Source organism: Rhinopithecus bieti, unplaced genomic scaffold (genome assembly GCF_001698545.2).
Source record: "Rhinopithecus bieti isolate Rb0 unplaced genomic scaffold, ASM169854v2 scaffold_28016, whole genome shotgun sequence".
Taxonomy (NCBI): Eukaryota; Metazoa; Chordata; class Mammalia; order Primates; family Cercopithecidae; genus Rhinopithecus; species Rhinopithecus bieti.
The window spans coordinates 4,584,297-4,605,955 of record NW_016813202.1 but is presented as its reverse complement, the minus strand read 5'-3'; the positions used below and the strand labels follow the sequence as shown (position 1 = coordinate 4,605,955).

Here is a 21,659-nt window from a genome sequence, read left to right as displayed (position 1 = left end):
TTCTGGCTTATATGGAATTCTAAATTGAAAAGAATTTCTCCCCAGCATTTTGAAGGCAGGTTTCATTGTCTTCCATTTTTCGGTGTGGTTGAGAAGTGATGCGTTATTTTTTTCTCTCTGAAAGATTTTAGGATCTTCTCTTTAAAGTTGTGAAACTTCATGATGATGGTACCTTGAATTTAAGGGAAATTTCTCAGGACGAAAGAGCTTGATGTCCCAACCTGAAGGGGTCCACTTAATGCCTGGCACTTTGTTGAACGGGAAAATGCCCGGACCAAGTCACCCCTAACCTACTAACAGAGTTTTCAGCAATGGACATGTTTCAGGACCTCACAGACAAGACTGGAGGCACGCAATTTCTGGGCTGGAACAGGGACTCTGATCTCATGAGGAACCTTTGCATCCTGTATCAAGGATAGATGTTGCACTTGTAGGTTTCCCAGCAGTCCTCAAAGGCAAAAGATGGTGTTGGACAAGCAAGCCTCCCCCCACCCCCCATGCCTCTTATCAGACTCCAAAGGCCTTTCCAGAAACCTCCAGTAGCTTTCTGCCTGTCATTGGCTAGAACTAGGGACTCCATTTCAGTTAGGCTGGGAGAGCACATACCTGCCAAAAGCAAATGGGATTGTCATCATTACCTTGGCCTAATGATGAGTTGTGTATTTTTTGGGCTGGGCTAGACACATTGCTTTTGTTTGTTTTTTTTGTGTGTGTGTGTTTTGAGACGGACTCTCTCTCTGTCACCCAGGCTAGAGTGCTGTGGCGTGATCTCGGCTCACTACAAGCTCCGCCTCCCGGGTTCACACCATTCTTCTGCCTCAGCCTCCCAAGTAGCTGGGACTACAAGGCACCTGCCACCATGCCTGGCTAATTTTTTGTATTTTTAGTGGAGACAGGTTTTCACCATGTTAGCCAGGATGGTCTCGATCTGACCTCGTGATCTGCCCGCCTCAGCCTCCCAAAGTGCTAGGATTACAGGCTAGACACATTGCTTTTAATGCACGGAAGTGGGGTTCTGTTAACAAGGAAGAAGAGGGGCTAGCACAATTTATTTCAACCCAATGATGCTTGCTCTCATCTCCTTTCCGCCTCCTCTTCCTCTTGCTCAGGCACCCTAAAGCCTGCCTCAGGCCTTTCATACCCCAGGGCCCTTTTCAGATCATTGTTCTGATCCTGACTCCCTGCAATTGCTCTCTGAAGATGTGATCTTGCCCCTTCTATCCCAGCACCTAGAGAGGGATTAAGGGGCAGCTTTCTAGGGTACCATCCATTAGAGTTAATAAAAGTGTTACTGTAATAAATCAGAAGTCTGGTGCCAGCTGACTCAAGTTTCCGTATAGCTGATAAAATGTGAGTAGATCCCACCTCTTGTTGAAATAAATAGACCTCTCCAGTGGGAATCCACAAAACGTCCCTCTAAGATGTCAACTCTCCTGCCTTACACAAAGGTTGAACAGAGGTATAATAAGGACTGTTAGGTTTGAGGACTGAAAATCATTTGCCTGCCTGGAGTTCTGCAGACTCTTCCAGCTTAGCTTTCCCTCCCAAGCCCCAGGGACCAGGCCAGTGACTGCTGGGCCTCAAAGAGACCAGAACCACATAATATGAACTTTGTAACTCTCTGGTGTTTGTTAGCGGGGCTAATCACTCACATGTTTTTACTTTTACTGATTAGCAGAGAATCCTTAAAATGAAACAAGATCTGAATGCTTCCCTGTAGGGGCAACAAGAAAGTAGACAGGTTGCATTCCCGTCCACCAGCTTTAGGGGCGACAAATCTAAGGGGCTAGAGGAGTCCTCCTTGGCAGTTTCATGCTGGACTGAGCTCCAGAAAGGTCCAGTGGAACTTTCCAAGAAACGTCGCCGAAAGATTTTTAAAAGGAAAGAGGCGTGGTGGTGAAGAGGTGCTAAAGAGGTAGTGTGGTTAGCCCAGGCCTGGGAGGTTAGTATGGAGGCTGTTTCTGTGACCCAGCTTAAATGGGGCCCAAATGAGGCAGCAACTAATATGACAGAGAGGAGAGGAATGGCACAGGAAGTATTTGAAATTAAAATCAACAGTTAATAACTGAATTAGAGACAGTAGATACATTTTAACTTAGTTGAAAAGATCACAAACTTAGTGTACTTGAGTTCACATTTCAGTCATTTCACATGAGCCAAGACTTTATAGTTTTCCAAATAGAAAGGTCATGGTCTTTCTGGAAATAGGACAGAGTTGGAAAATAGCCTTTTAATGAGCAAACTTTAATGAATCAAAAGTTTAGGGATTAAAATTCCCATGATGAATGTGGGTTTAAAGAAATATTACACAATAAGAGTTTTCTGAGTTTATCCAAATTTTGAACACGTGTAAGATTTAAGCAAAGCTAAATCAAATTAGTAGCAAGGCACACTCTGCCCTTTTTAAATGACTTCCAGCTAGAAAATCCTAGGATGATAAATATGCTGTCCATTAAAAATACTGTTCTGCTTAAAAAAATGCTGACAGCAAATTAAAATACAAATTATTTTACAGGCAAATCAGATCTAGAAACTTTTGAATGTATAAAACATGTAAAATCGTTAATCCAGTTTCACACAGCATTTTAAGAAGGGGGTTCCTTTCTGGTTCTTTTAAAGAGTAAGTGTTCTAGTGCACGCAAAATATTTTCACTTACCTTTTTCTCAGGATTAGAACAATTGTATGCATAATAAAACTTTTTGGATGTACTTCTACGGCACCCTCTCTGCCATCCAAAACCGATCCTAGTCATAGAACTGGGAAGAACCATCCGCATTCTACACGGGAGTAGTAGGAGCAGAGAGCCACAGCAATGCAGCAGGGAAAGAACTTTGCTCTCTTGGGCCAATGGTTTTGGAAAGGGCATTGCCATTGCAGTAGTTCTCAACCACAGTACACCAGGGTACCCTCCTTCAGCCCCATGGAGCCTCATGATGGGGTGGCTGTCTGTAGTTGGCAGAAATCTTCTAGATGCTACGGTTATGCCCCCACCCTCAACATGGCATATGTGCACACATCTTACATGGAGACACACATATGCTGCCCACATCACTGATATCTAAATGTTGGTGGCAAAACCCCATGCAATTCCAGCTGAGTGAGTTTAATGATGGGCTATAAATGAGTGCTTTGGTGGAGAATGCCTTGGTCGCCTCCATGGATTTTACCTGTGTCAAGATTAAGATGTTGGTGGGGCATGGTGGCTCACGCCGGTAATCCCAGCACTTTGGTCAGCTGAGGTGGGCCGATCACTGGAGGTCAGGAGTTCAAGACCAGCCTGGCCAATATGGCGAAACCCCATCGCCACTAAAAACATAAAAATTAGTGGGGTATGGTGGTGGGTGCCTGTAATCCCAGTTACTCGTGACGCTGAAGCAGGAGAATCACTTGAACCAGGAGGCAGAGGTTACGTTGAGCTGAGATCGTGCCACTGCACTCCAGCCTGGGAAAGAGAGAGAGACTCTGTCTAAAAGAAAAAAAAAAGATTGAGATGTTTCCAGAAACTTTTTTTTTTTTTTCTGTTTTGTTTTGCTGTCACTTCTACAGTAAACCATTGTTTTTCTGGCACAAACTTTAATACAAAGATCAGAACCTGACAGGCCAATGCAAATACTGCAACTCAAAAAGCTGAACACCTCTGCCTGACTTACTGATTGCTTGCTTTCATCTTTTCCATATCTTTGATTATCCTTGAAACATCTTGAAATTAGAAAAAAAGAATTACTGGTGAAAAGATGTAGGCAGGGATGTATAACAAGGGACAGAGGAAATTGTACAAATTTGTTAATTTATTACAAAATTTTCACTCACAGAAAAACACAAGAAAACTTTTATACTTTTATATTTGGGAAAGGAACTGGTATCTCAGATACAAAATAATTTACACATAAGCCATACAATTTTATTTTATATAGAAATAGGTCATTATTACAACGACTGTACAATTCACTACGCTTCATCTTATAATTACATAAAATCTTTTCTTTAGAAACATCTCAACAAAACATACAAAAAAAGCAAAGTGCATTTTGAAAAGGAAAATCCAATTCTCAGTATTCTCATGAAGATATGTAGAAAGATGCAGCATTCTCACTCAAAGGGCCAGCACATGGCGGGGTCTCCTTGGGGACCGCAGTCCCCCAGGCCTGTCTGGCTTGCGAAACCTCTCCCCTCACAGGCTTGGAGTTCTCAGCAGAATTCTGGAATGTTGGCTGGCATGATTGTGCTTTGCTTTGAGTCCACCTTTGCAGTTGCAATCAATGAAGTAAACAGGAAATAGTCCAGTGTTTTATTTAGGGGCTAAAAAATCACCACCAGCATGGCATGGGGTGAAAAGCCTCATCCCATTAGGGTTTAGGCCAGAAAGTGTGAATTTGTAGCTTGGTTAATAACAACCAGCTTCTCTGATTGGTGGGCTGTTGTTGTTACAGTGGTCTCTGAATGAAGCCATGAGACCTTATTATTTTTTTTAAAAAACAGAAAGTGCCTAAGTTATTTCCTCTGTGCAGCTGTGCAAATTAAAACAAAACAACCATTTAAAATAATGAAAATAATCTCTTTATTCTCTCTCTCCAACAGATCTCTGACCCAGTCCTTCTCCAATACAAAGGAAAGACGATCAAGAGTGAAGGCCAGCTAGCGCAGATGGGCGGGCCGCAGGTGGCTAGAGCAACCAGTGCACTCTTGGGGGATGCAGCGAGATGCGCCATCGCTGAAGGTAAACCGACCAACGATGCCTACACGGGGCACCTGGTTCCCGTCCAGTATGGCTATAGAGTGTGCCCAAGAACCTCGGAGGCAAGAGAAACACGGTCAGTATTCCTGATCATTTCCACTGCAGCAAGCACTGCACTCCACAGATGGTTACCATCCAGGAGTTCTGAAACGTATGCAGTGTGCACAAAAGCCAGGGGTTTAGTTCAGACTCCTCTCCCCATCTCCTGTGGCCACCCCCTCTCATCCATTGGTTAAAGCTGATTGTGTCCCGACTTCAGTGCCGGGGCACTATCGGGGCGGCTGCTGGAGGCCTGATGACTCAGACAGACTGCTGACCCTTCGGGGAGGACGTAGGGGCTGGGGCTGTGCTGGGGGTGGTTGGGGGTAGCCCAGGGTCCCTGGCTGTTGTGAGTAGGTGGAGAGAAGTAGTGAGTCCTGCTGCTCACTGTGCAAAGAGGTTGGTGCCTGTACCTAGAAAAAAAAAGAACAAAGGGCTTCAGAGGTGGTTCTGATGTCTGCCCCTCAGCTGTCTTACAGGGCAGTGTGGGGCACGCTGCAGATTGAGTTAAGACTATAGGGCTGTCTTTCTTGGGGGTCATGTGGGGAGAGGTGGCTTTGGCAAGACCTGGGGGTGTGGTGGGGATGGGGACGAAAGGAACCTTAGGGTGAATTCTGAAGCTAACTTCTCCGCCAATAGCGGGGGCACCTTCTGGCCCAATCAGCCGAGGCCTGTGGCTGTGGGGAATGGTTTCATAAACACGTGCACATGATCTACATTGTAGCCAGAATGTTTTTGGATGATGGAACCTGAGGCCACATGCAGATAGTTGACAGGGCAGAATCCAAACACACATACAATTTGCACACTTTTCACTGCTGGTCCCTGATACCGTAGCTACCTCCAGATTCACCAGCACCTACTAGGAGCACCTTGATTGGAAGTTTAGAAGCTTCGACTGGCCAAAGCCTGACTTTGGAAACTTCAATCTTATCACCCACTTTTCCCTTCCATGAAATCTCCTCCTGCAAGTAACCCAGCACCCCCCTGCTCTCAGCACTGCCCAGGCACAGCTGCCCTGAACTTTTGCTCAGGCTGTCTGGCTGGAACACTGTATCTTCACCCTCACCCACACTTCAGGCATTTCCTGGACATCAGACTCGGCAGTGGATGCCTTCTGAGCCCTCCCTCTTCTCAAGTCCCTTCCTCCACGAAGGCTTCCCCACCACAGCACTCCCACTCTTCCCAAATCCGAGCCTGACTGCACTCTGTGCTAACCCACCTTCTGCACCCCACCCCGAGGCCCCTAAGGGCAGTGAGTGGGCCGAAGAGCTCTCTGCATTCATAGCCTGCATCTTGTATGCAACAGGTGCGTGCACACTTGTCTGTTGCTCATTTCCCATCCAAAATCACTTCTGGGTCTCGATAACTGACAAGATCTGCAAAGCCAAAGTCTGAGCTGACTCCCACTCTGCGTGGGGTCAGGGAGATCTGAAAATTATAGCACAGATGGCTTAGCAGCATTGGAATTAAACTACATTCTAGAACTTCAAGGACAGCTATCTTCATCGCTATCTACAGTACTCAAGAGGTCTCAGCCTCTGCTCATTCTCCATGGCTTTGCAGGTGCAGGTAGAGCTGCAGGCCAGGGAGGAAGCCCCCCAGGACACAGAAGGGCTGGGTGAAGAGGGGCAGCCTGCACATGGGCAAGGGAAGGCCAGGCTCTTCTGGAACTTGGCAGACGCAGACGTGTGGCTCCCACGTGAACCTGCAGATCAGTGGCTCTCACCCTCCCTGCTTTTGGCAATCTTGGCATTTGCCTGAAGTGATTTTTGCCTTCTAAGTAGTGACCACATGTAAATGAGCTCCAGATTTTCCTGGCAAGCCCAATTTCACACATCACTGTATTTACTAGGCAGGTTAATGGATCTTTAACTAAATGTGATTTAACTTTATGTTTATATAGGACTTTATAAACACACTGAAAAGTCCAACATAGTTCATCAATGTTTTTTGACTTCTGCTCTAAAAACTATGAACATGTCTAGATGCAAATCCTTGAGTAAAAACTACTTTTTAAAAAAGGAACCTTTTCAGCACATAACCACATAAGGCATAAGAGCCGACTGGTAATTTCACATACTCCGTAGACATAGACTTCATAACCTTTAAGCATGAAAAACAATCAAATGAGAATCTTTCTGGGGCTTACTTCTATACTAGGGATAGAACAACCTTGAAAGCAAGGGAATAAAATATCTTTGAGACTCGGGGTGCAGAGTGTGGCCCGGCTCCCAGGCCTGCACGGGGACCCCCTGGGCCATGGCACCCACCTGCAGGTAGTGCTGTGGTGGCTGCTGCCGAGCCTGTGCGGGCTGCAGGGGTGACGGTTGGGAGGCGGGGAAGCTGGGGTGGAGCACTGCCTGCCCCATCAGCAGGACGGGCATCGGGGCACTGCTGCTGTTGACGGGGTGTGCATCTGGATTTGGAAACACGGTCTGGCTCTGTGCGTACCTGTTTCACGTGGGAAGGAGAAAACAGGTCCTTTAAGAAAGCAATATTGATATGACACCCAAAGCATGAGCAACAAAGAAAAAAACAAGTAAGTGGGACTTCATAAGAAACTTTTAGCCAGGCGCAGTGGCTCATGCCTGTAATCCCAGCACTTTGGGAGGCTGAGGCGGGAAGATCACAAGGTCAGGAGATTGAGACCAGCCTGACCAATATGGTGAAACATCATCTCTACTAAAAATATAAAAATTAGCCAGGTGTGGTGGGTGCCTGTAGTCCCAGCTACTTGGGAGGCTGAGGCAGGAGAATAGCTTGAACCCGGGAGGTGGAGGTTGTGGTGAGCAGAGATCACGCCATGGCACTCCAGCCTGGGCAACAGAGTGAGACTCCATCTTAAAGAAAAAAAAAAAAGAAACTTTTGCATCAAAAGACACTATCAACACTAACAACAGAGGGAAGAGGCAGCCCACGGGGTGGGGGAAGACATTTGCATATCACATATCTAATAAGAGACGGATACTGCGATATATAAAGAATGCCTACAACTCTACAACAAGAAACCCAAACAACCCAATCAAAAAATGGGCATGGGGCTGACATTTCTCCAAAGAGAAGCTAGAAATGGCCAACACACACATGAAAACATGCTCAGCATCGCTAGCCATTAGGGCAAAGCAGATCAAAACCAAAATGAGATGTCCCTTCACACTCATTACAATGGTGATTATCAAAAAACCAGGAAGTAACAGGTGTTGCTGAGGATGCAGAGACATTGGAACTTTAGTGCTGCGTTGCTGGGAATTGTCAAATGCTGCAGCCACTGTGTTAAATGTTGGCTCTGTGTCCCCACCCAAATCTCATGTTGAATTGTAATCCCTAGTGTTGGAGGTGTGGCCTGCTGGGAGGTGATTGATCGTGGGTGGGGACTTCCCCCTTGCTGTTCTTGTGACAGAGTTCTCCCTAGATCTGTTTGTTTAAAAGTGTGTAACCCCTCCCCCTCTTTCTCTCTCTCCTCCTGGCCACGTGAAGTTGTGCTTGCTTCCTCTTCACCTTCTGCCATGATCGTACGTTTCCTGAGGTTTCCCAGAAGCAGAAGCCTGTACAGCCTGCACAATGGTGAGCGAATTAAACTTCTTTTCTTTATACATTACTCAGGCTCATGCATGTCTTTATAGCAGTGTGAGAATGGACTAATATGAATGTATGGTAATTCTTCAAAAAATTAAACACACACAATGACCATTCTACCATATGATCCTGCAATTCCACTTCTGGGTACATACCCAAAAGAAGTAAAAGCAGGAACCTGAAAAAGATAATTGTACATCCATGGATGTGTATAATCATATTTTGATTTATTGTGAATAAACCATTATATAATAATTATTATAAACCATTATTCACAATAACCAAAAGGTAGAAACAATCCAAGGGTCCACTGAGAGATGAATGGATTAAAAAAGTGGTTTGTCCATACAGTGGAATATTATTGAGCCTTGGAAAGGAAGGAAGTTCTCACACATGCTACAACGTAAATGAACCTTGAAGACATTATGCGAAGTGAAATAAGCCAGTCACAAAATGACAAATGTTGTGTGATTCTTCTTATATGAGGGCTCTGGAGTTGTCAAATTCTTAGGGACAAAAAGTAGGATAGGATGGTGGCTGCCAGGGGCTAGGGGGAAGGGGTATTGGGAGTGGGTGTCTAATGGGTACAGGATTTCAGTTTGAAAAGGTGACAAAGTTCTGGAGCTGGATAGTGGCGATGGTCACACAACTGTGTGAATGTACTTAATGCCATGGAACTACACACTTAAAAATGGTTAAAATAGTAAAATTATGTATATTTTGCCACAATAAAACATTCTTAGGCCAGGTGTGGTGGCTCATGCCTGTAGTCCCAGCACTTTGGCAGGCCAAGGCAGATGGATCACTTGACGACAGGAGTTCAAGACCAGCTTGGCCAACATGGTGAAACCCCGTCTCTACTAAAAATACAAAAATTAGCCAGGCATGGTGGCACATGCCTATAATCCCAGCTTCTTGGGAGGCTGAGGCAGGAGAATTGCTTGAACCTGGGAGGCAGAGGTTGCAGTGAGCTAAGATCACACCACTGCACTCCAGTCTGGGTGACAAGAGCAAGACTCCATCTCAAAAAACAAAACAAAACATTTTTTAAAGAAAGAGATGGTGATGATAATGGTCCACTAACAAGGAGCAGAGAAAGGCCGTTTAGGAACAATCTGGGATTATGGACAGGAGCAAATGTCTAAAGAGACTGGAGAGAAGTCTGCTTTGTGTGATCTTTTTTGGAGGTGTGATTTCCCTGCATGGGGTCATCTGACAGGCACTGGGGGTTCCAGACTTCCCCTGAGGAGGCATCTGTGTGTGTGGGAGGCAGATCCTGACACGCCCTGGAGGGTGGACTGTTAGGTCATGTCTGGAAGAGACAGTCAGGGAGATGGGGAGGGTATAAATTATCGATTTGACCAAAAACGGCAGTTAGAATTCCCAGAGGAAAAACTTTCCATACTTGCCTAGTTCATGGCGTTTTAAGCATCTCTGGAAAGTGATGTAACAAGAATTTTGCTTCCACTTTCTTTCTTTCTTTTTTTTTTTTTTGAGACAGTCTCGCTCTGTTGCCCAGGCTGGAGTGCAGTGGCACAATCTCAGCTCACTGCAACCTCTACCTCCCTGGTTCAAGTGATTCTCCTGCCTCAGCCTCCTGAGTAGCTGGGATTACAGGCACATGCCATCATGCCTGGCTAATTTTTGTATTTATAGTAGAGATGGGGTTTCACCATGTTGGACAGACTGGTCTTGAACTTCTTACCTCAAGTGATCCGCCCACCTTGGCCTCCCAAAGTGTTGGGATTACAGGCATAAGCCACTGCGCCCAGCCTGTTTCTACTTATTTAGATCATTTAGGAAGAACAGGTAAAATCTGAAAGCAAAACCAGCCCACTTCCCCCTGCCTAATGATAGACATGAACGGACAGCTCCTCACCACCTGCAGGTCCCTCCTTACCCTCCTGTGACCAAAGGGAGGGCCAGAAAGTCTCAGGGGCAGAGGTTGCCTAGAAAGTTATCCTGAGGTGTGGGGAGAGACCCCAGACAGGGCCAACAAGGTGGACTTTGAAGATTCAGGGAGCCAAAGGGGCCTGTGGCCTGGAGTTAGCTGGCCTCCAGCCCCACCATCTGCACTGCGTGGCCTTCGAGAATGTAATCTAACCCGTTGAAAGCCCAGCCTCTTCACTGGTTTTAAAAAAACAAAAACAAAAAACAAGCATGTGCCTACACTCTAGTGATTTTATCGGGATGAAATGAAATAATGAACATACAGACCCTGACCCTCAGAAAGGCAGTAACCATCTGCCATTACTCTCAGTGCTGGCTGAAGGAGGACACGGAAGAAGGACTTCCAGGGAGAGGGGCCTGGGGGTGCCTGCAAGGCCTCTACATGAGGGCATCCCAGGCCTGATCGGCTAGCACTGTCCTGGTGAGCTCTGGACACGAAGTCAGCCAGTGTTAATATGAAGGAGATGTCTGTGTGATGGCTCTATTTCGGCCTCATTCCCAAGGGCCAGAAACTGTTTTCCAGCAACTTTTAAACTATTCCCCCTGTGTCTCCAGTAACCGCTGTCCCTAGTAATTAAGTAGCTGAGTAAAGCTGCTCTGGTCCTGCGAGTGCTAGTGGAGAGGAGGGTGGAGAAGGGAGAGCCGGGGCTGCTCGTCTGGGAGGGAAGGGCCCAAGGACAGTGCCAGAAGCACGGAGCACCAAGTGTGCCTGTGGAATGTCAGCTGGAGCCTGGGGGAGGGTCCTTGAAAAGGGGGATGGTGCTACACCTTCCAGGGATGTCTCCAGAGGTGAGGGCTTTAGACCTGTAAAGTCAGAAGATGATGGCAAACAGCGGGGTGTGAATTGTTTCATTCAGTGCTGCTCTAAGCATGGAGTGCTGAGTTTTTTCTGCTTAAATGGGACACGGTAGAAGAAAAGCTGAGGGGCAGTGTCCCCTTCACAGCTGTGGGCACACTCAGACGCTGCCTTTAGTGCAAGGTTCATGTGAGTGCCGCTGGCCCAGGCGGGTGAGGCTGCCCAGCCTGGAACCACTCCACCAGCGCTTGCCTCCTGCCTCCCGCCAGGGTCCACGTACTTGACTTGCCGTCCCGTCCTGCTGACCTCCGAGGGCTGCCTTGCGTCACAGGACCCGGGCATCATGGGCTGGATGGGCTGGCTCAGTAACAGCCTTTAAGCAGAGGTAGGGAAATAGGAAACTGATCAGCACCTGAACCACAGACCCACTGGTCATGGCAGCACTTGCTCAGCCCGCCCGGACCCTTTATGGTTGACCCTAATCCCCACTCCCCTGGCTTCATTCTCAGAGGATGATGGACACAGTGGGTAATTTCCCTGGACCTCAGGACCCCAAGCCCTGTCCTTTGCTTCCTTAGCTGAGATCAACTGTGGACATTTTAGAATCTATCTGAACTCCGCCTCCGTCTAAAGCAGAAAGCTGAAATGAATGGGGTGAAATGATGCCTGGGTTATCCTTTCAACAAGGGCAGTCTCATACCTGAGCTGCCGATCATGGCTGAAGTCTGGGCTGGGCTGGCACTGGCTGGCATCCTGGGAGGTGGAAGCAGGTGTGGTCAGATTCAGACTTGGCGGGAGCACAGCTGTGGCACCGCTGAACGGGGACACTAGGCTGCTCCCAGAGCGGCCGCTGCTCTGCATTAGCTGTGAGCTTCTCATTGGCTTTGGACCCTGGAGCATCATTTCAATGAGAAAGGTAAGACTTGGACTCAACCCTGGGGCCATCTCTCCAGGAAACCTCCCAGTGTCTCCTCCTTCTATCTACCCTTGCCTTTCCTCTACATCAGAACCTCCCAACTACTGAATTACTTTGATCTTGTGACTGTCTTCCCTGTTGGATTGTATTTGAATCCCTTGGGCCTAGGACAATGCTGGACTCCAGGCAGGCAAGTAGCAAATGTGCCTTGAACTGATCTACTTTCTGCTTCAAATGCTACTGCAGACGTGTGGCCCTTCTGGCTGCTTCTCCAACTCACCAGGCCTACTCCTGCCCTCGGGCCTTCGCACAAGCTTACTGCTCTGTGGAATGCTCCTCCCTGACATTGACATGGCTCATTCTTTCACCCCCTCAGGTCTTGACTCAAATATTATCTTCTTCACGAGGCCTTACCTGGCTACCTCTTTACACCTCCAGCCCATTCCTGGCCCTCACCGGCATTCCTGTACCATTGCACGTACTGTAATTTTCATACGTTTGTCTCTTTCCTCACTTGGAACAGAGATTCTTTTTTCTTTTTTGTTCACTGCTTTCCCTCAGTGCTCAGAATTTCGTGCCTGGCACACAGTGAGCTGAGTGAAATAATAAAGGAGTGAGGAAGTGGGCCTGCACCTGCTTTGGGTTCTCTGTCTGTTTCACTGACTGTCCATTCATCCGATAACACAGTACTCTCATTCTTAAACTTTTTACAAAATTTCCAGTATCAGACAGTATGAATCCTTCCTCAGTTTCCTGTTTTCCAAAATTAGCTCTTCTCACCTATTTTTCTGATGACCTTTTAAATCAAAAGGCTGCATTTTCATGCAAAACCCTTACATTTGAAGAAAGATGGCCTAAACACTTCCACATGTGTGCTTATCCGTATTGTGCTGCAGGTTATGTAAGTTCCCAGATTCTCTACTGAACTGCAAGCTCCTTGAGGCCCGGGACAGCTCTTGCTCATCACTATTCCCTGGGTCTTGGTGAACTCAGGAGCTCAGCTGACATTTACTAAAGCCATGAGGGCACGGAAATGTGAGGCTGGAGGAAAGGCTGCCTTCCCATCTGTCATCCTCCAGGAGCCCTGCTCCAGACTTCTCAATTCCATTCAGTTTGAGTGCCATTTATCTGCTGGCAATTTCGTCCAACTGCAAGGTCACTGGTGGCTTGGAATAGGTGGAAATGGCTGCAAGGGTTTGGCAAGTAGTCTGGGGGGGCCTGGAGGAGCAGGGAGGCCTAGAGGGAACAGTAGGGGCCTGGAGGAGCAGTGGGGGCCTGGAGGAGCAGGGAGGCCTAGAGGGAGCAGTAGGGGCCTGGAGGAGCAGTGGGAGCCCGGAGGAGCAGGGGGCACCTGGAGGAGCAGGGAGGCCTAGAGGGAGCAGTGGGGGCCTGGAGGAGCAGGGGAGCCTGGAGGAGCAGGAGGCGCCTGGGACAAGGGACAGTGAACAGCAGCGGCTGCTCACGTGGGTAATGGTAAAAACCAGAGTAGATGGCGAGGACTGTGGACGTTGAGTGTTGGGACATTCAGCTAGCCCGGAGGAGCAGGGGCACCTGGAGGAGCAGGGAGGCCTAGAGGGAGCAGTGGGGCCTGGAGGAGCAGGGGAGCCTGGAGGAGCAGGAGGCGCCTGGGACAAGGGACAGTGAACAGCAGCGGCTGCTCACGTGGGTAATGGTAAAAACCAGAGTAGATGGCGAGGACTGTGGACGTTGAGTGTTGGGACATTCAGCTGCCAGGGGGTCTCTGGGAGGGCCATATCTGCCTCCAACCCTAGGTCAGCATCAAAGGTGAACGTTTCTGCTGAATGATATCTTTAAGCACAAGAGCGAGGGACTGAGGTGGGCGTTTGTAAAACACAGAAGGAAGCCAATACAACTTGGGGTTTCAAAGTGACTTTAACAGAAGCAGGAGAAGAAGGCTCACTCCCAAATCCACCCGCAGTCCATCAGGGAACAGGGCCGTAGGCCTCAGTCCACGCAGGCTGCAGCAACCAAGTATGTCCCAGACTGCAAGAGGGTGTCTGCTCTAGAGGCAACGAGTGAAGCTGGCAAGGGCACATTTACCTGGGTTGATATCACACTTGATTCTCTGAGCAGGTGCTGGCTTGTGACCTGGGCAGAGGAGATCTGCCCTGGAAGTTGGGGGCCTGTTCCGAGCTGGGGCTGAGTCACTGCAGCTGACCTTTGCTGTAGCTGCTGCTGAGCCTCGGGTCGCTGGGTGCTGCTAAAGCTCAGGGATACAGCTGGCTGCTGCAGGAACATCTGGGAGACCAGAAATGCTGGTGAGGTAGGGGTCATGGGTACCTCACCAGTGTGCACCTTCTTTGCACTCCCTGTGCCCAGTAAGAACTTTCTTGCTCTGAGCTGCCTAGAAATAGTTCATTTACTCCACTGGTGAACATGAAGCACCTGTGATGCCCCAAGCTCAGTGCAAGGCACTGGCCACAGAGCCAGGGGCTGGAGACACTCTCTGCCTTCATGAAGGTTATAGGCAAGTGACTGAGGCCTAACAGTGTGAAAGCTGTTTAGACCCAGATGTTCTCTAAATAATGTGATGTACTTGTTTAGAGTCTAGGTTGGCTTACCAGCTTCTTACTAGAAGGGAGAGATACCTGGTGAGTGGAATGCATGATGCAGTAATGATAATATTGCATCATGATAATAGGGGCAGAGGGATGGCTCACCTGTGGCCTGGGCCGCATTGCCCCCGCAGTAGGACCAGGCTTTGTATTTGCCCTTGAATCTCTGACTAGTGACTAGTGTCTGTACCTACGCGTGGTGACTCACGCCAGTAATCCCAGCATTTTGAGAGTCCGAGGTGGGCGGATCACCTGAGGTCAGGAGTTTGAGACCAGCCTGGCCAATATGGTGAAACCCCATCTCTACTAAAAATACAAACATTAGCCAGGCATGGTGGTGCATGCCTGTAATCCCAGTTATTCAGGAGGCTGAGGCAGGAGAATCGCTTGAACCTGGCAGGCGGAGGTTGCAGTGAGCCAAGATTGCGCCTCCAGCCTGGGTGACAAAGAGAGACTCTGTCTCAAAAAACGAATAAATAAATAAAAGTAAAACAGTTGTTTAGGTGCTTAGAAAGATTTTACTTCTTAGGTTTATAGGTCTGCCTTATTAGCTACATAAAATGTTTGAAAGATTCAGATAAACTAAATGTGTAAATGAATAGCTTTGGTAGATAATGTTGATTATTCACAATCAACTTATCAACTAATTGAACATAAATAAAAATCTAGTTAAAGCATTGCTCTTTTTAGACCAAATTAGTACATTCATGAATAAAACAGAATCTGCCAGTTGACTCCAAAGTTTTAAGAAAGACAGCTTTTGTAATTTTAATAATAATTTAACGAAAGACCTGAAACTGGCTTTTTAAACAAAAATACCTCTTGGGTATTCAAAACATCAGATGGCATTGTGTCTGTCATGATTCTCAACATGCGCTGTTCCAGTCCATCAGGCCCTTAGCTTGGAGTTCTTTAGGGGGAAGGCTCTCTGGCTCCCAGCCTCTTGATGTTTTTCACCCCATTCCTGTACTCAGTGCAGTCCCACCTCATATGCAGTACAGGACCGACAGGCTGACATCTGCTGAGTGTCAGCGCAGGTTTGGAGAGGCAGGCGAGGATCCCACCCTGCAGACGTGCTGGGGAGACTTATGGATCAGTTCGCTAACGCGTCTGCTTCATGGGTGGGGTTGAGCCACTTACCAGAGGCCCGAGATGGGCAGATGGCTGAGCTGGGGCTGGGTTCTGATCTTTCTCCATCCCATGGGACCTCCCCAAACTCCTCTCATGCCCCACCCACCACAGAGAAGCCTGCAGTTTTGAAATGAGGACTCCTTGTCACTTTAGAAATTAAGAAGAATTTTCTGGGTATCCATCATTTTACACATTTTGAGGATTCATGTTTCATGCAGTCCCAGCTCCCTATTAAAATATGACTTGTTTATAGCACATAGGGGAATATATACTTCATCACTTCAGCAAAAACCTAGTAGTCAAACCCAATTACCATGCGTTTTTCTGGTAGGATACAATTTACCTTTTGATTAGAGTTTGAATAAATTCAACCTTTACTGATGACAGGCAGTATAATTTATCTTAAAGCAGACCTACCTTAGCTCAAATTCCCACCCTACCATTTACTAGCAGTATGGCCTTGGGCAATTTTAATACCTTTTCAAAGCCTTAGTTTCCTCATTAGTAAAATAGTGACATTAAGAGCACATACCTTATTAAGGACTAAATGAAGTTAATGCATAAAAATGACCTGAGACATAGTAAGTACTGAATGAATGTCAGATAATAACATTCAAAATGAAAAAAGGAACTTTTTCCTCCTTTGCCTCTTTGGGCATATAAAAACTGTTTGATAAATGAATGAATGGAATAAATGCATGTATGAATGAATAAACATATGAATAGTAATTTCACTCAGAGAAGGGCAAACTATGTCTGCTAGTGTTATTTATGTAACAGACTGTAACAGACAGGTGTGCTACTCTGTCCCATCAATGCATATCCTCTGACAGTAGAAACGCTCTCCTGTTTATCTTTCTGTATCCTCACAGTGCTTAACCACGTGCCTGGTAAATAAAGGATGTCAGATGGATGGATAGATTAAAGGATGGATTGAAGGAAGAAAGGGTGGGCAGAAGGATGGATAGAAAGGAGCGTGACTGAAAGAAAGGATGGACAGATGGTGGCTGGATGGAAGGAAGGATGGATGAATGGAAGGATGGACAGATGGTGGCTGGAGGGAAGGATGGATAGATGATGGCTGGATGGAAGGAAGGATGGATGGGAGGATGGATAGATGATGGCTGGATGGAAGGAAGGATGGATAGATGGATGGATGAACCAGTTGGGGAACACATCATTTGCCATTGCTACAGGTGTCCTTCTAGGTATTCCTTTGAGCAGCCAGCAGAGGGCGTGCATGCTCTCAAAAAGAGCAAGAGGCAGCCTTGGAGGGGGCGATGGGCCTTTCAGCACAACAGCTCCTCCATGTAGCCCCCCATTCATGACCCCATCCAGGTGCAAACACCAACAGCCCTACAGGACTTCTTCCTCATAACCCAACATTTTTATGGAAAAAAAAAAAAATAGTAAGCATCACAAGCACATATAGCCTCGAAAGTTTTGAAGCAATGAAGTAAAAGCATCGCAAGTCCACTGAGGTTGGGATAAAGGCCACTGGGTGGGGAGACTGGTTTCTGGTTTGCTGCTGGGCACCATACTTCTGTAAGGCCAGCCTCCTTCCCCAGAAAGGATTATCAACAATAAAGTTGATAAAATATCTGTTTATCAACAATAAAGTAGAATTTTATGGCTTCTACTAGGGGATGGCGTCTTAAAAGGGCTCTGAGGTCAACTTTGTGGAAAACGTGAAAAAAAAAAAAAACAGTTCTCCAAGTGAGAAAAGTTGTCGGAGAAAACAAACCAACAACTTCTAGTTTTCAAGAACAAACCGATCCTACACTCACAGATGATTTCTCATTAGTGTTATCTGCTTATTTCTACAAATACTTGTCATTACAGTACATTTTAGAAGTATACAAAATAGACAAGTGATATAATGAAACCTTGGCATCATCATTAGGTTTCAAAAATTATCAATGTTTTGTCATTCTTATTTTATCTATCCCTCTACTTTTGGGGGTAGGCTGGAGTCGTTTGTAGTTGCTTATTTTCACACTTGAATCGCACAGTTTAGTTTAAAAAAAAAAACAAATATCACATTTTGGAACCTATTTCTTTAAGTCTTACAAAAAAACAAGGCAGACTCCTTGAGGAAATGTCCTCTGTCTTGACTATCTGTGTGGATTTCCATGATCTCTGGAAAATTCCACTGCAAAGATAAGGCCTCAGGAATGAACACAGGGCAGGAAGGCACCGGAGGGCGCGATTCCCACGCCGGCTGGCTCAGAACATTCCTCGGTGCACTCTGGCATAGGTACTTTGGGGTTAACCAAAGGCATGGGTCACAAGGAGGAAAAATACTTTGTTATAACAGGAGTGAAAGCAATAACTTTGCTGCCTGTTATTTTAAAATTCAGCCTTAATGTTGAAAAGGCAGGAAGCAGAAAAACTCCAGGCACTGAGGGGGATGTTCATACGCCTACCTCAATTTTAGCAGTTTCTGGCTCGATTTCCCCTTCCTGTTAGTGTAAAATTCCATTAAAGTAATTGGAGTCAGGCAAGCATTGGGCTCCCAGTCAGGCCCTGGATCGGTGAGAAAATATTCCAGCTGGGAAGGCGTAAGTAAAAGCCACTTTTACCTATTCTGGTAAAAGGTGGAATGGCAGCTTGGTGACTCCATTTCTTTTCACGAGAAGCCTGACCCTTTTCCTGGTCAATGTAAGGGTGCACCAAGGAGGTGGGAGAGCAGCAGGGCTCTGGCATGGCCCAGGCTGTCTGAGTGAAGCCTGCTCAAGGTGCACACACGGCGTCTTGAGGGGAGCGGGCGGGGAGGTGGCCTGTCCAGGGCGGGGCTCTTCTCACCTCTGAGAGGCCTGTGCAGGGGCAGGAAGGGGAGGGACAGTGAGCCTCTAGAAAGCCACCAGGAGTGCCCCTGAGGGCCAGGCGGAGCTGCTGGGACCTCAGTGAGGCAGGATGGCCAAATGAGCAACTCCCTAAGCCCCCAGACACTTGCACCGCTGTGTGTTCATCTCAGCGTGCCCTGGCTCACCCCGCGCTGGGCCCCGACAGAACCCGCCTGTCTCCTGTGGTAGGTGTGGCTGCACTTCAAGAGCTGTGTGGCCAGGGGAGGGTCTGCGTAGATGGGTGATGGGGGAAGCAACAGGGACAGTGCTCCGGCAGAGATGTTATTTCTGCTTCTTTCTGTCCCTTCTAAGGGTCTCCAAATGCTTAGTGCTCTCAGGGCAGACGCCAAGGTTAGCTAGAGTTACATTTACAATCAAAGGCTGGGTCAGAATCAGGCACTTCTGAAGATACACAGTCCTGGACTAATATAAGTAAAACATTATATATTATTAAAAGAGATCCAATATAAAAAGGTGTTCCTCCAAAACAAAACAAAAACCAAAACAAGACCTCTCCAAACAATTCTAGTATCTGGGGGTCACAGTGAGAGCTGCCGCTGCTGGGGCTTGCAGAGCCTCCCTGCTGGCACACCACAAATGGGGTGACACCCAGCTCCCTCTGCAGCCTCCAGTAGGCTGTGATATGGATATCATCGTCTCCCACATCTCCCTGGATGCCTGCGTTGGATGAGAAACAGCAGAGCTGCTTCCATCTCCTCCTGATGGCAGCCTGGGCTGGGAGCTAGGAAAGCAAAGTTACAGAGGTGCAGGGAGGTGCTACCCAGGACCGAGGCAGGCATCCACGCAGGGCAATCCAACGCCAAGTGCACAAGTGCAAACGCAGGTGGAGGCAGCGAGTAGATGTGCCTGCCAGAGTGAGGGGTGAGGGAAGACGACATCAGGGTGTGGCCCGGAGGCAGGGATGAGGACCGGGGTTTATTCCTTGTCCTTTGCGGAGACTGCAGTATGCTTTCATAAGCAAATGGGGGCTTGGCAGGGCAGTGCACAGGGCTTGGGAGGAAGTCCTGGCTGCCTGGAAATGGTGGCAGGACCCCTCCCCATTCGGCAGCAGGGACAGAGGCCAATCCGGGAAGGGGATCACCTGGACGTTGGAGTCCTGGACCAGGCAGAGCTGCTCCTGGATCTTGTGGAGCTCTTCCTGTTGCCACCGGATATTGGCCTGCAGGATCCGCGTCCGCTGCTCTAGCTGGTCTTTGATGGTCTGGAACATGCTGAACTGTGCCGAAAACTTCAAGGTGGAGCCGAAAAACATAACCAGATGAAAGAGTTATTTCAGCCTTGCAGGCAGATCTTGCTGCTGCTCAGTCTGTACACTTCATTTCCGTCCCTTAGCCGTCTTTCCCAGGGTCCCTAAGGAGCCCGTGGCTGGGTCCTGGGCAATGAACAGGGGCTGCAGATGAGGTCTGGGCATCCCTGGGGCCCCTGTGCCAGTCTTTCTCAGGCTGGCTATGACAGCAGGCCCGCCTGAATCTACACACCTGACTTACTGCCCTGCAGTCTGGGAGGGCCACAGAATCGGGACAGGATTTTGTAAGCAATGTTTACAAACTGATATTCCAAATTTGGAGAGATGAACAAATGGTTTTGGAGATGAATGTCAAAAGCAGGGCATCAGAGAGTCCCTTTTCCCCCTCATTTAGGGCATAGCAGTTTGTATGTGACAGCTTCACAGGCATTTGTGGGTCTGGTCATTATCCTAAATCTGATCCTGGCTCTCTCCAAACCAGCCTGGGATCATAAAGGACTTATTCCCCTCACCCTCCCCACTCCAGGCTTACTTGCTACTACGCACGTCTCTGAAATCTGTGCAAAAAAAGAACAAAACAATCACCCGGTCTTTACCCCGAGGGTCCCCATCTCCAGTGTGACCTTGAGGTAAAGACCGGGTGATTGTTTTGGGCCTCCCCCTCCTTTGGACCCTTAATCCTTTCTGGGAAAGGAGGCCGGCCTTACAAAACTTGCAGGTGGTCTCTGCCTCCTGTCCCGTCACCCTCAACACAGGCTCCTCTGCTTGCAGGAAACACTGGGAGGGATGGCAGGAGGGGCCTGTAGCCCCTGCTCTGGGCTCTCTGGGGCTGTGACTCCCGTATCTTGAGGCGAATGAGTTTGCTAGATTCATTTTGTTTTTCTCTCTCTCCCTTTTCACCATGACTTAGCCTCCACTCCCTCAATCTCTAGCCCAACAATCTCCTTAGTCTGTTTCCCGGCCACTGTCTTTTGCAAATGCCCCCAGGGCCTCTCTCTTTTCCTCTGCCCTTTGACCTCCCAGACACAGAGAAGCAAGGAGACCAGGAGAGTTGAGAAACAGATAGGATGAAATAACTGAAAGCATAGCTTCTGAGGCAGCGAAATAATAATAAAAAGAACCAGCAAGAATAAGAATAGCAGGTGCTGACATTTGCAGAGACCCTCAGGTGCCAGCTGCTGCCCCAGGCAAGTAGAGGTATGTGTGTTACACTTCTTCACAACGAGCTCATGCCACCGCAGGAGGCTGCACCCTGCTGGAAGTCACACAGCGAGATGGTGGCAGCACCAACATGCAAATCCCAAGTCTTAGGAGCTAAGCGTGGCCAACGAGTTTTGCCCACAAGACACTCCCACCTTGACCAGAGCAGCTTTGACCTCAGACTTCCTTTAAAAGGAAGGTTCTGTTGCTACCCATGCATTTAAAAATACCTGCGCTGGGCCGGGGGTGGTGACTCACGCCAGTAATCCCAGCATTTTGAGAGTCCGAGGTGGGCGGATCACCTGAGGTCAGGAGTTTGAGACCAGCCTGGCCAACATGGCGAAACCCCATCTCTACTAAAAAATACACAAATTAGCCAGGTGTGGTAGCGGGCACCTGTAATCCCAGCTACTCAGGAGGCTGAGGTAGGAGAATCACTTGAACCCGGGAGGCGGAGGTTGCAGTGAGCCAAGATTGCACCACTGCACTCCAGCCTGGGCAATAGAGTGAGACTCTGTCTGGAAAAAAAAAAAAATCAAAGATTGCCAGAAAACCATCAGAAGCTAGAAAGAGGAAAGTAACAATTTCCCTATGGGTTTCAGAGGTAGCATGGTTCTGTCAAC

At 47.8% G+C, this 21,659-nt stretch overlaps 1 protein-coding gene across 4 annotated transcripts in view; it reads right to left on the bottom strand.

Annotated features, from left to right (window-relative positions):
- Nucleotides 1-3,769: 3,769 nt before the first annotated feature.
- NPAS2 (neuronal PAS domain protein 2) overlaps nucleotides 3,770-21,659 on the bottom strand; it is a 181,032-nt gene continuing 163,142 nt past the window's right edge. Inside the window, exons 16-21 of one of the 4 annotated variants that reach the window (XM_017847802.1) lie at nucleotides 19,672-19,818; nucleotides 14,078-14,275; nucleotides 11,801-11,853; nucleotides 11,381-11,473; nucleotides 7,049-7,229; nucleotides 3,770-5,188 (exon numbers count right to left, since the gene is read on the bottom strand). In XM_017847802.1, coding sequence (XP_017703291.1) covers nucleotides 5,006-5,188; nucleotides 7,049-7,229; nucleotides 11,381-11,473; nucleotides 11,801-11,853; nucleotides 14,078-14,275; nucleotides 19,672-19,818 — 855 coding nt within the window. In that variant the 3' untranslated portion in view covers nucleotides 3,770-5,005. Of the gene's footprint in view, nucleotides 5,189-7,048; nucleotides 7,230-11,380; nucleotides 11,474-11,800; nucleotides 11,992-14,077; nucleotides 14,276-19,671; nucleotides 19,819-21,659 lie in introns of all 4 variants that reach the window. The other 3 variants (XM_017847800.1, XM_017847801.1, XM_017847803.1) reach the window with 3 other exon arrangements.